The sequence below is a fragment of the Actinia tenebrosa genome, unplaced genomic scaffold (genome assembly GCF_029948245.1).
Source record: "Actinia tenebrosa isolate PJP-AT-01 unplaced genomic scaffold, QUT_ActTen_1.0 PGA_scaffold2__45_contigs__length_23673736, whole genome shotgun sequence".
NCBI classification, from domain to species: Eukaryota; Metazoa; Cnidaria; class Anthozoa; order Actiniaria; family Actiniidae; genus Actinia; species Actinia tenebrosa.
In genome coordinates, this window is record NW_028292579.1 from 5,176,748 (window position 1) to 5,191,226 (window position 14,479).

At 39.1% G+C, this 14,479-nt stretch overlaps 2 protein-coding genes across 33 annotated transcripts in view; one reads left to right on the top strand and one right to left on the bottom strand.

The window, feature by feature from the left end:
* Window positions 1-14,479, top strand: part of LOC116292758 (uncharacterized) — a 60,211-nt gene that overhangs the window by 7,389 nt on the left and 38,343 nt on the right. Inside the window, exons 7-29 of the mRNA XM_089034008.1 lie at window positions 108-320; window positions 739-1,254; window positions 1,851-1,963; window positions 2,396-2,454; window positions 2,999-3,168; window positions 3,377-4,231; window positions 4,554-4,568; window positions 4,874-5,050; window positions 5,201-5,377; window positions 5,488-5,664; window positions 6,073-6,249; window positions 6,998-7,168; window positions 7,438-7,608; window positions 7,990-8,166; window positions 8,500-8,676; window positions 9,033-9,209; window positions 9,776-9,958; window positions 10,945-11,082; window positions 11,499-11,675; window positions 12,137-12,145; window positions 12,592-12,790; window positions 13,510-13,662; window positions 13,992-14,272. Of these exons, the coding sequence (XP_088890134.1) occupies window positions 108-320; window positions 739-1,254; window positions 1,851-1,963; window positions 2,396-2,454; window positions 2,999-3,168; window positions 3,377-4,231; window positions 4,554-4,568; window positions 4,874-5,050; window positions 5,201-5,377; window positions 5,488-5,664; window positions 6,073-6,249; window positions 6,998-7,168; window positions 7,438-7,608; window positions 7,990-8,166; window positions 8,500-8,676; window positions 9,033-9,209; window positions 9,776-9,958; window positions 10,945-11,082; window positions 11,499-11,675; window positions 12,137-12,145; window positions 12,592-12,790; window positions 13,510-13,662; window positions 13,992-14,272 (4,662 nt within the window). The remainder of the gene's footprint in view (window positions 1-107; window positions 321-738; window positions 1,255-1,850; window positions 1,964-2,395; window positions 2,455-2,998; window positions 3,169-3,376; window positions 4,232-4,553; window positions 4,569-4,873; window positions 5,051-5,200; window positions 5,378-5,487; window positions 5,665-6,072; window positions 6,250-6,997; window positions 7,169-7,437; window positions 7,609-7,989; window positions 8,167-8,499; window positions 8,677-9,032; window positions 9,210-9,775; window positions 9,959-10,944; window positions 11,083-11,498; window positions 11,676-12,136; window positions 12,146-12,591; window positions 12,791-13,509; window positions 13,663-13,991; window positions 14,273-14,479) is intronic.
* The window catches only part of LOC148909056 (uncharacterized), a 45,560-nt gene continuing 44,092 nt past the window's right edge, over window positions 13,012-14,479 (bottom strand). For all 32 annotated transcript variants that reach the window (XM_089033703.1, XM_089033717.1, XM_089033725.1 and 29 more), the window contains one exon: window positions 13,012-14,265. The gene's annotated coding sequence lies outside the window, so the exon portion shown is untranslated. The remainder of the gene's footprint in view (window positions 14,266-14,479) is intronic.

A 14,479-nucleotide genomic window follows, 5' to 3' on the forward strand; every position in this document is an offset into this window, starting at 1 on the left:
TATCAAGAATAATAATAGGACATATCCATTTTGAGATAAAATTTTGACTTTTTGCATAATCTTTGAGCTATATTGATACAACTTTCATTGTTAATTGGGATTTTTAGTTCACCAAGAGACACTGTGTGAGCGTGAACGTAAAATAGCGAGCTCTGCTTACGTACCAGATATCTATGTACCGACGTGTAATAGCCTTGGGAACTTTGAGCCAATACAATGCTTTGAACACTCAACCTACGGCAAGCAGTGCTGGTGTGTGGACATGACAGGACAGCAAATCAAGGGAACAAAGACTTATGGAGCCACTAAACCCGTTTGCGGTAAAAATAATGCTATGAATATCTTTGATAAGAAGTTCATGTATATCTCAACTATTTTGTGCTCACGGATCGAAACGTTTGTAAAATTTCAAAATATTTCAAGTCATATTCAAGTAATATTTCAAGTAATATTTTGCGTCCAGTTGAAATGTATGATTATATCAGTTGTATAATATCACCATTGACTAAAAGAATCGCGAAACTCACTTGCAAAATCATTGGCGGGTTCAAAACAAAGAATATAAAAGTTGAGACCGAAATGCTGGGAAAGGACATAACCTGATGTATTAATTGGTACTAAGTCTATACATTTTGGCATTTAGATCTAGTTTGGAAAATCTTATTTAAAGCGAACCTTGTTTACTGTTTTTTTTTTCATTGTGTATGCAATTTTTATCTTGTAATTTTTTGATAATAGGAGACACACAAGTTGCAGCAGCAGAACCCATGACTTGTAAGTCATCTCCTTATGGTTGCTGCTTAGACGGCGTTACCTCAGCCAAGGGACCAAACCAAGAGGGATGCAATACTATAGTTCCTGGCCACCTTTCAAAATGCCAACAAGAACAAGACCAGGCAAAGAACGGAGCCCTAGATATGTTCATTCCAGATTGCCAACCAAACGGCGAGTATAATGAAATACAGTGCTACACATTCCCTGTCACTGAAAATACCGAATGTTGGTGTGTCGATAAGGATTCTGGAGTGGAGCGACCTGGAACGAGACTCAGCGAAAAGCAACCCAACTGCCAGGCACCAGTCCTACCAACTAATCCTCGTCCTTACGCCTTCACCATCTGTCTTGTGTCAGTATTTAAATGCTGTCCTGATGGGGTTACCCCTGCTAAGGGGCCCGACAATGAGGGTTGTCCAGGGCAACCAACGACAACGGTGGCTCCTGCACCAACCACAGCTAAACCAACTGTTCCACTTGGTAAGTGTTTTCATGATAATAATCTTCGACTTCTGTTTTATTTCTTTTTTTATCCATTTTTTTGTCTTCGCCCATGACGAAAATCACAGGCAGGAACACCACAACAGTGAGTGTTTCTAAACAACTGAAAAGTACTGATATTGTTCAATTGCTAGAGGATATAGCCTGTTTAGGAGCACAATTTGTTTTTGATTCCATTAAGGAGGTCGCCATGAATACAACGAAGAAACAAAAGTTCCGTCTGTTTAAGAGAACAATTTGGTTTGAACTCCATTAAGGAGGTCGCCTTGAATCTAACGAAAAAACCAAGTTCCGCCAACTGCATGCAGCAAGAAAAAGTTTGGTCGCGGTATACTAACGGTTGCCGAAGCTATTTTGATTGGTTAATGTGCTGCAATCTTTGAAAACCACAACGATGCGGCTACCACCTTCGTATGAGGAATAGCGGTTGGGCCCACAGTCAAATATCATTTCGTCTTTGAAGTCATTGTGGAATCAATGCGATAGAAAACTGATTCGAACTGCTGACCTATACTTAATACTTTACATATGATGTTCTCTGCTCATGCAGTAGTTCTTGTGTTCACTTTACTTAGGGGCACCCTACGAAGTCTGTGTCACCGTCAAATTTAAGCAAGTTTGGTATCCTCAACTGAAAGACAAGTTAGGACTGTACTACAATCAACTTCAAAAAGACGTTGAGAACTCGGTAAGTACAGTAAATAAATTATCATTAATTTTTATTTTTTAAAATTCAAAACCGCCTTTTAAACAAACTGTAGTCATGACAGGGGACACAACAATAGTCGTTTTATTCTGGGAAAATGAATTCTTTCTTATTCAAATGAAATTAGACCAGATTCAATTGTTCCTTCCTCCTGTCATGGCTGCCATCACGTGATGGTGCAAAATTTTTATAGAGAGATATCAAGAAATTCACGATGGAATTGCATTCTATATATCCAGGGGAGGGAGTAGTGATGTTCCCTAGTCACTTCATGCTATTGTAAAAGCAGAATCAAGTACAAGTCATATAAGCCTTATGGATCTCTGTCATCAAGTTTTTGCTTGTCACATTATTTGGCATATTTGTAATTTTATCAAGCATACTAAACTAGCGTTATACTCTTTCTTTTCATAGTTGAAACAAATTTACAAGGTTCATCCAGATTTCAACAAAGTTTACTTTAGCGAAGCAAGGTTTGTTGACTGCGTTTTATATTCGTTTATATTTAGCTGTAATTGTTTAAGTGATTGTATGTGGTGTGGTGTTCTCTCTCTCTCGCTGGTCTCCCCTTGGCATGTGAATAATACCAGTAATCTCGGAATGTAGTAAGAAGAGCGTGTAGGGTAAAATCATGCTTTTTTGAAGGACGTTGAATTAATGAAATTCCTGGAATTTCAAGCTAATACTAAGAAAAAATAACCATCATGTAAAACTGTCCGAGACGTTAGTCCTGAAGTTGGAATATAACACGGATGATGATGATGTTAAAAATGATAATATAATGAGTGATAATAACAATGCTGATGATAATGACAAATGTGATGATGAAGATGATGGTGAAATAATATCATTTATAAATATTTCGTGAGACTCGCATTTCAACTGAGGTCAACTTACGGAGACTTACATAGCAAAATGCCATAAAACGCTATATTTGTTTAAAAAAGTCTCCTTTTTTTTTTCATTTTTTGATTCTATCAGTTATTAATCAATGCATACTTTATTATTGTGTTTTAGGCCCGAGCAAAATCCACATCATCCAAGTGGCCCAAAGGCCTTGGCTGTGTTCTTCGTTATTTACTTCCGTAACCTCGTGGCAGATCCTCTAGCGACTCTCCGAGATAGCATCGATGAGTCAAATAAATTTGCAGGGAGATCTGTCTTCCCAGAATCTCTTAGAAATCTAGGTATGGATTGGTTATTTCATACAGTAACATGCAATAAAAATTAAAATACTTTATTTATGCTGATTTAATTATCCAGTTATGTTTGTTTAATTTCAAGGCGTCCTCTTCAACATTGCAATAGCTTACAGTAGTTCTTTTACGGCTTTAAATTCAAATTATTTGAAGCTTGGCGTTAAAAATTCTTACTCTTTTCTTTGCATATAAATAGGCATACCCTACCATCATTTAGGATGTCCAACAGCCAACTACAAACCAATTCTACCGGTCACCACTAAGCGTCCAGGGACAACAGCAACTAGCAAACCAGTAACTGTAGTTACAACAACACAAAATCCGTGTGGACCTTGTTTAACGCCGCCCAACTGTCCAACTACATGTCCTCCGCAAGTCACAACACCCTCTGTCACCACACAACCTCCACAAACTACCACCCCTCCTCCACTGCCTCCTAAGACTACTCCTCCTCCTCCATTGCCATCTCAGACTACTCCTCCTACTACTCCTCAGACTACTACTCCATGCGGTCCATGTCTTTCACCATCTTCTTGTCCACCTCCGTGTCCACAGACCTTACCACCACAAACAACACCACCACCAACTCTGCCTCCACAAACTACACCTCCACCCACCTTACCACCACAAACTACACCACCACCCACCTTACCACCACAAACTACACCACCACCCACCTTACCACCACAAACTGCACCGCCACCCACCTTACCACCACAAACTAAACCTCCACCCACCTTACCACCACAAACTAAACCTCCACCCACCTTACCACCACAAACTAAACCTCCACCCACCTTACCACCACAAACTACACCAAACCCTTGTGGACCTTGCGTTACTCCACCGAACTGTCCACCACCATGTCCGGTTCCTTGTCCTGCACCATGTCCAACACCACCACCACCACCAACACCATTACCCACCACAGCACCCCAAACAACACCAAGTACGCCTTCAACTCCTGCATCAACTTCCACTCAAGCACCAAATAAGACAACTACTACTGTGGCACCACCTACTACGCCTTCTACTACAAAACCAGCTACAAGTAAGTAACCCTATGAGATTTATTAAAATATGCTATGTTGCATTTATCTCATCAATTGACATGAGATTTGTGCGCTTAAAACATTAAAAGTAGTGGTAGTGAGTGTGGAGTGTGGAGTGTGTGCCGTATACTTAAACATTATTCTCTGGCTAGGGAGACTTGGCAATGTCGGATTCCCCGTTTTGCGACGTAAATAAAAATATTTATTAAATTTATTTATTCTTAGTTTTGACCTTTATTTTCCAACTTATTATTTTAATATCATCATGTTTATGAATTATTTCATTGTCTAAATTGTTATGTCTATTTTTGAATATTTCAGCTCCTCTACCACCAGGTAAGAATGAGCACAATAATAAAATATAAATTATATACAGTATAGTATACAGTATAGTACAGTTTTAAGGCTCTTTAAGGCTCTTTACGGTAATGCATGATGCATGAAGGTTAGTCGATGATGGACGATGATGATGATCTTTTGATGATTGTGTCAATTGATAATGATAGACGATTGATAATCGAAGATGGATGATGATAATGATGATCTTTGATGATTGTGCCAATTGACGATGATTGAAAATTTTGTGTAGAACTTTCCTTTCTTAATCTTACTAATAATATATTTACCATTTATCGATTCAGTTGATGGTAACTACACTGGATGGACAGAATGGACCGAGTGTTCTGCAACATGCAGCGGTGGAATCCAGCAAAGGACACGCACGTGTACAAACCCAGCACCAAAGAATGGAGGCAAAAACTGTGATGTACTTGGGCCGTCCTTCGAGACTAAGACATGCAACACAAAGCCTTGTCCAGGTATGTCAACATATATTGTGATGGGCTGCAACACGTTTCGTCATTTTGAAATTCAATGAAAGACCACATTATACTCTACCAACGTTCCTCAAAGCAACGAGTTTTTAAGTGGTTCAAAAACCTAATTTTTTCCTTTTGTAATGTAAACAGAGGACGGAGGATACGGTAATTGGGGCAAGTTTCTAGACTGCAGCAAGTCTTGTGGTGGAGGAATGCAATTCAGGACAAGAACTTGTGATAACCCGAAACCATTATATGGAGGAAAGAACTGTACAAGACTCGGACCTGCTAATGAAACAAGAGCTTGTAATACCTTCTACTGTCCAAGTAAGACTAACTACGATGTCTCTTTTCCTTTTTGTTTTGTTTGCCCTTCGGTCGACAAAAAGTCTTTGATATTTCTCATTTTCTAATCTATTTACATTTTTTCCGATCAGTCGATGGAAACTTCAGTGATTGGTCAGAGTTTATGACGTGCAGTGCCACGTGTGGTGGTGGTGTCCAATACAAGACACGTATGTGTACAAACCCTCCTCCCCAACATGGAGGTAAAAACTGTTCCGAGCTTGGTCCAACACGCATTTCTAGAGAATGCAACACTCAAAAATGTCCAGGTACGTCTTAAGTCTTTAGAAGGGTTTCACTGACACCAATTGAGCCTCTCCTAAATCTGCTTCTGAATTGAAATCCAAATATCATGATGGTATAGTTCTTAATTATGACTGAAGTCTGGAATTAGAGGCAAAGCTCATCCCAGTTGCATCAAGAGAGAGAGAGAGAGAGAGAGAGAGAGAGAGAGAGAGAGAGAGAGAGAGAGAGAGAGAGCTCAGTATGATGTGAAAAAATAATTATCCTCTTGTATCAATTATTTTCCCATTCTAACACCAGTGGATGGCGGATACTCTCCGTCCATTATCCTCTAAGACTTATAACTCAAGGACAAAGAACAGCATAGTTGCAGCCTAGTTAATAGATAACTCAGTTATAAAAAGATGAATCATATTTTCCCATTTTATTTCCAGTGGATGGCGGATACTCTCCGTTCACCAATTTCTCAGACTGTACAGTAACGTGTGGAGGAGGAACTCAAATCCGAACAAGAACATGTACCAACCCACCACCAAGGCATGGCGGAGACGACTGCTCTAAAGACGGGCCTGACTTTGAAACAAGAAAGTGCAATACACAGTTATGCCCAAGTAAGTCTTTTGTCTTCTCAGTGGAAACATTTGTAACGTAAGACGCGCGCGCCTTGTTGCTTGTAAGGTTCTTGGGAAGATGCGATTACAGTATATCTGAGAAGCTAGTGTCTTAGTGTAGTAGAAGTAACAGGGTGATAAAAACTCCAAGGCTTAGGCGGCCATTCGTGTTAATATGATTGAGAATAAGCATATAATTATATGAAAATAAGAATACAATTAATAGACTTTTTTGACCACGTATTCTATTACGAATAAGGTTTTAATTTATCTTCACCGTTAAACAAAGTAATGATACTAAACAAAATTAGTGTTGGTCTGAAATGGAAAATAAGATCACGCCCAAGCCGATCTATTAGAGAGCTTTAGATAGACTTTTTTTCTTCCCGCAAGCGGCAAACATGACCACGTTTTCATCGTTTTCATGTATTTTACTTTACCTCTTGCAAACTTTCATATCACAAAAAATATTCTTTTGTTTTTCTACTACTTAGAGTTTTTTGCGATTCCTTTTCACTTATTCTTTAAAAGAATTTTTCACTGGTCAACTGACGTTACACGTTTGCCGTGAACGTCAATCTAAAACTCTCTATTTCCTCTCTATATCTTCTTCAATGGATATTTCTAAAGAAAATTTACACTATTTCGTAAAGATTAGAAGCCCGCTTTCCCACGTATATTTCAATTGCTAACATTATTAATCCTTGTTAACCTTAAAATAATGCCTTTGATGCTTGGTTTGTTTCAGTCGACGGTGCCTTTACTTCATTCTCGAACTACTCCACATGCAGTAAGACGTGCGGTGGTGGAGTGCAAGTGAGGTTGCGTTCATGTACCAGCCCTGAACCTCAGTTTGGTGGGAAGAACTGCACTGGTTCATACAAAGAGACAAAATCTTGTAACGCGCAGCCATGTCCAAGTAAGTTGCCACTTACTGAGTAAGCTTTAACTTTATGATTAGGAACAAAATGTATTGTGGAGCTAGAGTAATTTCATACAATGCTCAGACAGTTGACACAAATCTGAACTCCTAACAACTAAATATTTCATCATTTCGTAGAATGTATTGTGAAGCTAGTGATGCCATGTAATGTTAGCTGAGACAGTTGACACAAATCTAGGATCCCAAATCTGAACTCCTAACACCTAACTATTTACTAACAATGATCCTAACATGTTTTTCCGTAGTTGATGGAGGGTTCGGTGAGTGGGGTAACTACTCAAGGTGTGAGGTGACTTGCGGTGGAGGCACACAGATGCGCATGCGTACATGTACTAATCCAGCACCAGCGAATGGTGGACGACCCTGCACGGGTTCAACCACAGAAACAAGAGACTGTAACATCCAACCATGTCCAGGTAGGATACAAACACCGAAATAAAATAACATTGTCCTATTATAATAAACTCGGAATTGATTTCAAATTTTATGGAACTGACTGACCTTGCGTACATTTGGTCATTTGTCAGTGTACCAGTGACCCATACTCGATTTAGAATACATTGAACTTACTGAAATTTTGCGCAATGCACGCAATAGTCAAGGTATTGATGAGTCAGCGCTGCTGAGATGACAAAACCAAAGCTTTATAAAAGATATAATCAATTGAAAAACCATGTTTTAAATAGTAGAAATTGAGCTAAGTGTTATGGGTAAGGTAGTATCGACAGTGATTTAAGTAGAACCACAGTTATAAGCAGATTTACATAGTGAATGATCCGTACTGTCTTTCTTTCTAGTTAATGGTGGATACAATGAGTGGAGTACATTCGGCCCATGTAGCTCATCGTGCGGTGGAGGAACCCAACAACGAACCAGAACGTGTACCAACCCTGCACCAGCCCAGGGTGGAAGGAGTTGTGCTATTCTTGGGCCTTCACATCAGACAAGAAACTGCAGTACCAATCCATGTCCTGGTAAGACTTCCTCTCCTTTTGGCTCGTCGAGAGGAGACAGAGATTATTGCCTGATTGATACAATTTAATTTCCATATTGCTAAATTTAAAACGATGGTGCAAGGATGTTCACCACTTTCTTGTTCTTAGCATTTTGGCGTGTGCTTTGGGACGATCGCGAGTAAGCGCGCACCATTGAATCAAAATATCCCATACGAATCTATCATTTGTGAACCAGCAACCTAACCACTTCACTCAGAAATCCAAACTTGAATAACTCGTGATTAGCTAATGTGCCTTTTATGTGGATTCTCATTCTGAAATTTTCGTTTGTTTGTCTTGTTGTACACATAGTTTCAGGCGGCTACACGGGATGGACTGATTGGTCAGAATGCTCCAAAACCTGTGGTGGAGGGATCATCAAGAGAACTAGAAACTGCAGCAACCCAGAGCCACAGAATGGAGGAAAGGATTGTTCTATTCTTGGCGGAGATCAGGAGTCACAGTCTTGCAATATGATGCCTTGTCCAAGTATGTCAATTTAATTTTCTAGTAGAACTAATGCGCAACGAATGAAGTGCCTTTTAAAAGGGTTTCAGACCTTTTATTTTACAATTCATAAAATTGAAAAGCTCAACAAGTCATTTCGAAAAAAAAAAAAAATGAATTTTTTCCCCTCTTAAAAAATATGTTAGCATGGGACATTCCTGTAGAACATTTTATTCTGAAGATTTTTAAACGTTTAATCTCTTGTGGGTGTTTTTTCTTGTTTTGCTAAGAATAGACGACAAAGTACATTTTTCTATTTATTTACTGACAAGTGGATAAGGGATACAATCTATTTACTAAGCATCTGTATCAAGTAAATCTTTTTTCTGTATTTCCAGTTAATGGTAACTATTCTGAGTGGACAGAGTGGAGTAGCTGTACCGTCACTTGTGGAGGAGGTGAACACATGCGCTCTCGAATGTGTACCAACCCTCCTCCAGAAAATGGAGGCAAAGACTGTACCTCAATTGGTAAATCCACCGAAACTGCCAAATGTAACACTCAGTCATGTCCTGGTAAGTCATCAGTTCCTCGTGGACTCTACCTTAAATTATATTCAGTTTACTTGGCGAACAAGGTTTTGATTTGAATACTGCTTAACACATTTTTGCACACGAGACATTCCTTTTTGATGCCTTTTTGATACGGGAAGCCGACGCAAGAAAAACAAAATCTTCCGTTCTCTTGCGCTTCCGTTTGGATCGAGTTGCTACTGCTTGAATCGTCTTAGGTCGGTGTGCTTGACAACCAGGCTTCGCTTTAAAATTTTATATGAATCAGTGTGCTCTAATGCTTACGAGGTTTTCATGTGCTTATGTAATCAGTAAAATAGTGACATTTTCCAACGTAGGCCGCCTATCAACGTTTTAGATTAGAACTGATTCGTTTAGCTATTAAAGTTATATTTATTATCAATATATCTTGACTGGAATTTCGTTCCTCTTAATTGTTTTTCCACTACGTTTCTTATCTTTAATTTATTACGTTCTTTCTAAAGATTCCTCAGTAGGACTAGCTCCATTTCAAAAATCATTGGATTTATGGAAATATATTTGCCTATAAATATGTCTTTTTTCTAAAGTTAATGGTGGTTACTCTGAATGGACGCCCTGGAGTAAATGCACGGTGACATGCGGGGACGGCCAACAGTATCGAACAAGAAACTGCTCCAACCCCACCCCAGATTTTGGAGGCTCTGACTGCAGTGGTCTGGGCAGCCCCACTGATAGGAAAGCCTGTGTTAATGCCCCTTGTCCACCGGAACGTAAGTAGATAGAAAGTATTTGCAGCCATGTGCCTTATTTTCCAATTTTAAAGCTTATTAAAGTATACATATGAAGTCACAATTAAACACAGGAAGCCGCTATATATAACGTATCATTTGTCCAAATAAATGGAAAGTCCAAACGGTTATTCATACGTGAATCGTAAAATTGTAATTTTTCATAATAGCTAAAAGTATTTCTATTGTTAATTTTCGGTGCTAAAAAGGCCGACGCCATTTGTAGACTAGTAACTTAGTTATACTTCTTTTGCTTGCGCAAAAACTCGTTTTAGACTATTATTTAATACGAGTAATATAATATTATGAGAAAAACGTCTGGCTATAAACACCGTGAATGACTTACCATTATATTCGTGTCATCTCGCTTTTAGACGTCAACAACATCTCGATATTACTTCAATCAACAATCAAGTATTTTCCTGCAGCATGCATTTTGAAGCGAATTAGAACGTCGATATAACAAACAGAAAACGAGAAAATATAGAGTTTCTTTGGAGATTATACATTAAATAAAGCTTACCCGATAGTATTTGGTGTCAAATAAGAAAATTCATCATAAAGAATCCACATAAAGACGACTTTCAAAGCTGAAACTCCCAAGTAAATAAACATTTCTGGTAACTTTTTCTTATGCTAATTATCTCGCCGCACGGGCGCTAAAGAATGTTCGGTGCGTGCGAATTACGAATAACACAGGGAGCCCAACGGTTCATAATTGATTTTATACTAGTAGGGCAAAGCAAATTTAGCTATAAGATATAAGTGAAAATATATATGACTGAGAAAGTCAGATATTTGAAGTACGATTTTTGATGCTTGGGTATTAAGAATTCAAAGCTTGATTTTGTCTGATCCCTCGAGGGTTTTTTCTGGGACAAAGCTAGCCCAACTAGAGACTCAATTTAAATGAGCCCCTCCACCATCCCATAAACAGATAACATACTAACTGTTCGTGTTGTGTATAGCATCTAACATGGGACCTGATGAGGGTTGGTCACAGTGTTCAAAGAGCTGTGGTGTTGGTGTAAAATGGAGATCTGTGAAATCAAAGGATGGCAAGGCTGAGAATGAGACCAAGACATGTGCAACTAATCCATGTCCGGGTAAGCAAACATATCAGAGCAAACGAGATTGCTAAAATATTGTTTTCATTTCATTGTTAGTTAATTTTGTATTTCGTCGACAGTTGAGTCAGTAAATAGTCGAATTTTTAAATTTCTGCAACCATTTTATTCCAATAGGATTTCTTTTTATAAATACATTTTATCACGATACTTTCCATCTTAGATTAAAACAAATAATTTAGAATTTAAATTCTTTTGCAGTTCTCCTATTTTTCTGTCATTTTCCTCTCTTTCTTTACATGTTCCCATAATTCATTACTTTTTACTTTATCGTTTTCTTCCCCCCTTAATCTACACCGTATAATTCCGCTAAAAAATCACGTGCCTACTATGCTTAGTGAAACGCCATATGACTACAGCCTAGGGTTTGACGTACCCTTTTTTGTTATTTCTAGTCGATGGAGGCTACTCTAAGTGGAGTGACTGGACCCAGTGTTCCGTATCGTGTGGTGGTGGCGTGACGTCACGGTCACGCACGTGCACGGAACCCATCCCAATGTTTGGTGGTCAGCGGTGTGAGGATCCTGAAGGACCTGTTCAAACCAAACAATGTAATATGCAGGAATGTCCAGGTAACAATAACATCTATACTTCACTAAAGCGAAACTATGATTCCAAGTCAAAATTGGACTTTACAGTGGATTTTTGGGGATAGAACCCTTGCTGCATATTATCATTTGAATAATATGTCAAACACCAAGACTTCAAATTATTTCACAACGGTATAATACAGTAAATGCATGAAAACAGCCAGAACAAAGTCGATCTGCAACCATGAGTTATTTCCGAGTTTATGACAAACAGGATGCATTGGGGTCTATCTTGGGTACAAACAACACCATATAAGGCATGATGACCAAAAGATGTTTGTACCCAAGCTAGACGACAGAACACGCATCTATTTTTAAGGTCATTTACTGAGGAAATTTAGGAAAGGACCATAGCTTACTTCTCATTTTAGGAAGATATTTGTTTATCTAGTGCTAATGATCTTTTTCCTTTTTTTTGTTTTTCTTGGATGAATTTTTTGCAGCACCCAAAAGTAAGTAACTATATTCTCCTTGACTTACGCTTTGTTGCCTATTGCCTCTTATACTGACCCTAAATTCTTCCCAACACCTCCTTGCTTAACGTCAGCCTGACTCAGAAGTTTAAACTATGCTTCTAGTTCAAATATTATACGTTCAAAGAAGCCAACTTCGTGCATAGAGGCTTTGCACCATTATCACGTGATGGCAGCCATAACAGTAGGCACAGCAATAGTCTTTTGCTCCTGAGAAACTGAATTTAGTCTTTCTCATGTAAACCGGATTAGACCATATCTATTTGTTCCTCCCTACTGTCATGGCTGGCATCAAGCATCTATATTTTTTACTCGGCACCATAGCAAAGGTATTTCCAATACATCCCTTTTTAAACCCTTTTTGCGCACGCACTTATAACCGTGGAGCCTCAAACTTATTTACCAATGACCTCATTATACTTTAGTTCCCATCCGATCATGCCGTGAGTTCTACGAGCGTTGTCATAAGCGTGAAGATGGTCTCTATAACATCTACATCAATGAGAAGGTTACAGCACGAGAGATAATTGTCTATTGTGACATGACACACTCCCATGGAGGCTGGACTTTACTGGTTACCTCGGCAACCAACGATGGATGGACCGCTGACAATATCAAGTCGAGGTAGGAAGTCTGTGAAGAATTAGCTTTTGCTGCGATTAGCTTTTGCGCCATTATGTTCATATTTGCTTGCGATATATGACGGCCATGTTGGAGGAACTCGATTTTGAGATTTTTCTATGCCTTACTTTGTTCATACCACCAACATGGCTGCCATGTCTTGTACGTTGATACTCTTTGGAATGGTTGCCGCAGCCAACTAGCAAGGAAAGACGCTTGAGTAATTAGCTTACTGTCAGTCTAGGTTTTAATTCAACTATAGGTAGAGACGTCATGTATGGCAATGTTGTATCTCTAGCTAGCTGTACATGTATCTGAAAATCATACCATCCTACTCGATATCAAATCCGAATTCTTGGAGCAGTTTTCATATGACTGTGAAAAAGTCGGTGCCGTATGCGTGCCTTGAGCGACCGTGATGTTTTCTAGACTTTTGATTGGGGGATTTTTTTTCTCGCGCAATGTGATTGGTCTGACAGTGCCGTGACATTGGCGTGACCGTGTCCGCGCCGTGTTCATGCCGTGTTTCGGGCATTTGATTGGATGGAGAGTAAATTTTCTGCAATGTGCTTGAGCTGGCGTATGCCTTGCCGTGTCACGACCGTGTTCATGCCGTGAGATTTTCACAGTCATACGAAAACTGCTCTAGATATCAAACGCGGGCATTTATTTTATACATTAATTTTAAAGACTAATTGAATTGTTTGCATCTCCCATTTTAGGAATCCAGACGAGCCTTCATTGACAAAGGATTATTCGATCCTTGGCGAGGCCGATGCCATCAAAGCCATTTCTCTTGGCTCATTCCAGTATCGACTGGAAGCAAATGAACGTATGGTTTATGGAGGAATATGGAGCGCTCCTCAGACATACAGGTAAGGCCAATTACTTTATATGTACGCCTCGATACAAGGACGATTCCAAAGGGAGTCGCATTTATTCTTAAAGGCTTATTATAACCTAACCCTAATTTCTTTTTGCCTACCCTTGTCTTTGTAAACTATTTTTTAGCTTGGCTGTAATTTTTTCCTATTTCAGACCACCTGCCATTCCCTAGAGTAACATTTCTTTGTTTAACGGTTGCGCATAAGACATAAATATGGAATGACACGTGGTCTGAAATGGGAAACATTACGCACAGGTTAAAGAAGTCTATTATAAATATCCCATCAAGTCACTTAACAATTACTTTCTCGTAATACAGTTTTACTTCAACTTCTGGTAACCTAACGGGTCTGACTGAGGTAGAGAAGTTTCCTCCTTCATGGGAGTACGGTCCTACAGCCCTTGGTAACCGGTTGCCATGGCTACCACAAGACGATGAATACGCCTACCTTACCACCTCAGACAGGGTTGGCAAGGAATGGTACGGTACAATCGTTGCTAAGAAACGTCAGTTCAAGCCGGCACCTTGGATAATGGGCAAGTTAGATAACCCTGGACTTATCTGGTACTGGATGAAAGAGGCGTCTTCCATGCTGAAACGTAAGAATAAAATCAATACTTTCATACATCTTTAATAATTCCAATAAACCCCTTGCAAAAAAACGTCAAAGCAGCTCAATTTGGGAGACAAAACAAAAGAATGTCAAGGTGCTGAGATTTGGAAGCCTATTGTTATGTCCTCCAAATTGAGCTGAGCTGAATGAGCTGTATTTCGACGTGTTGCAAGGGGTATATTGACCTTTTTTG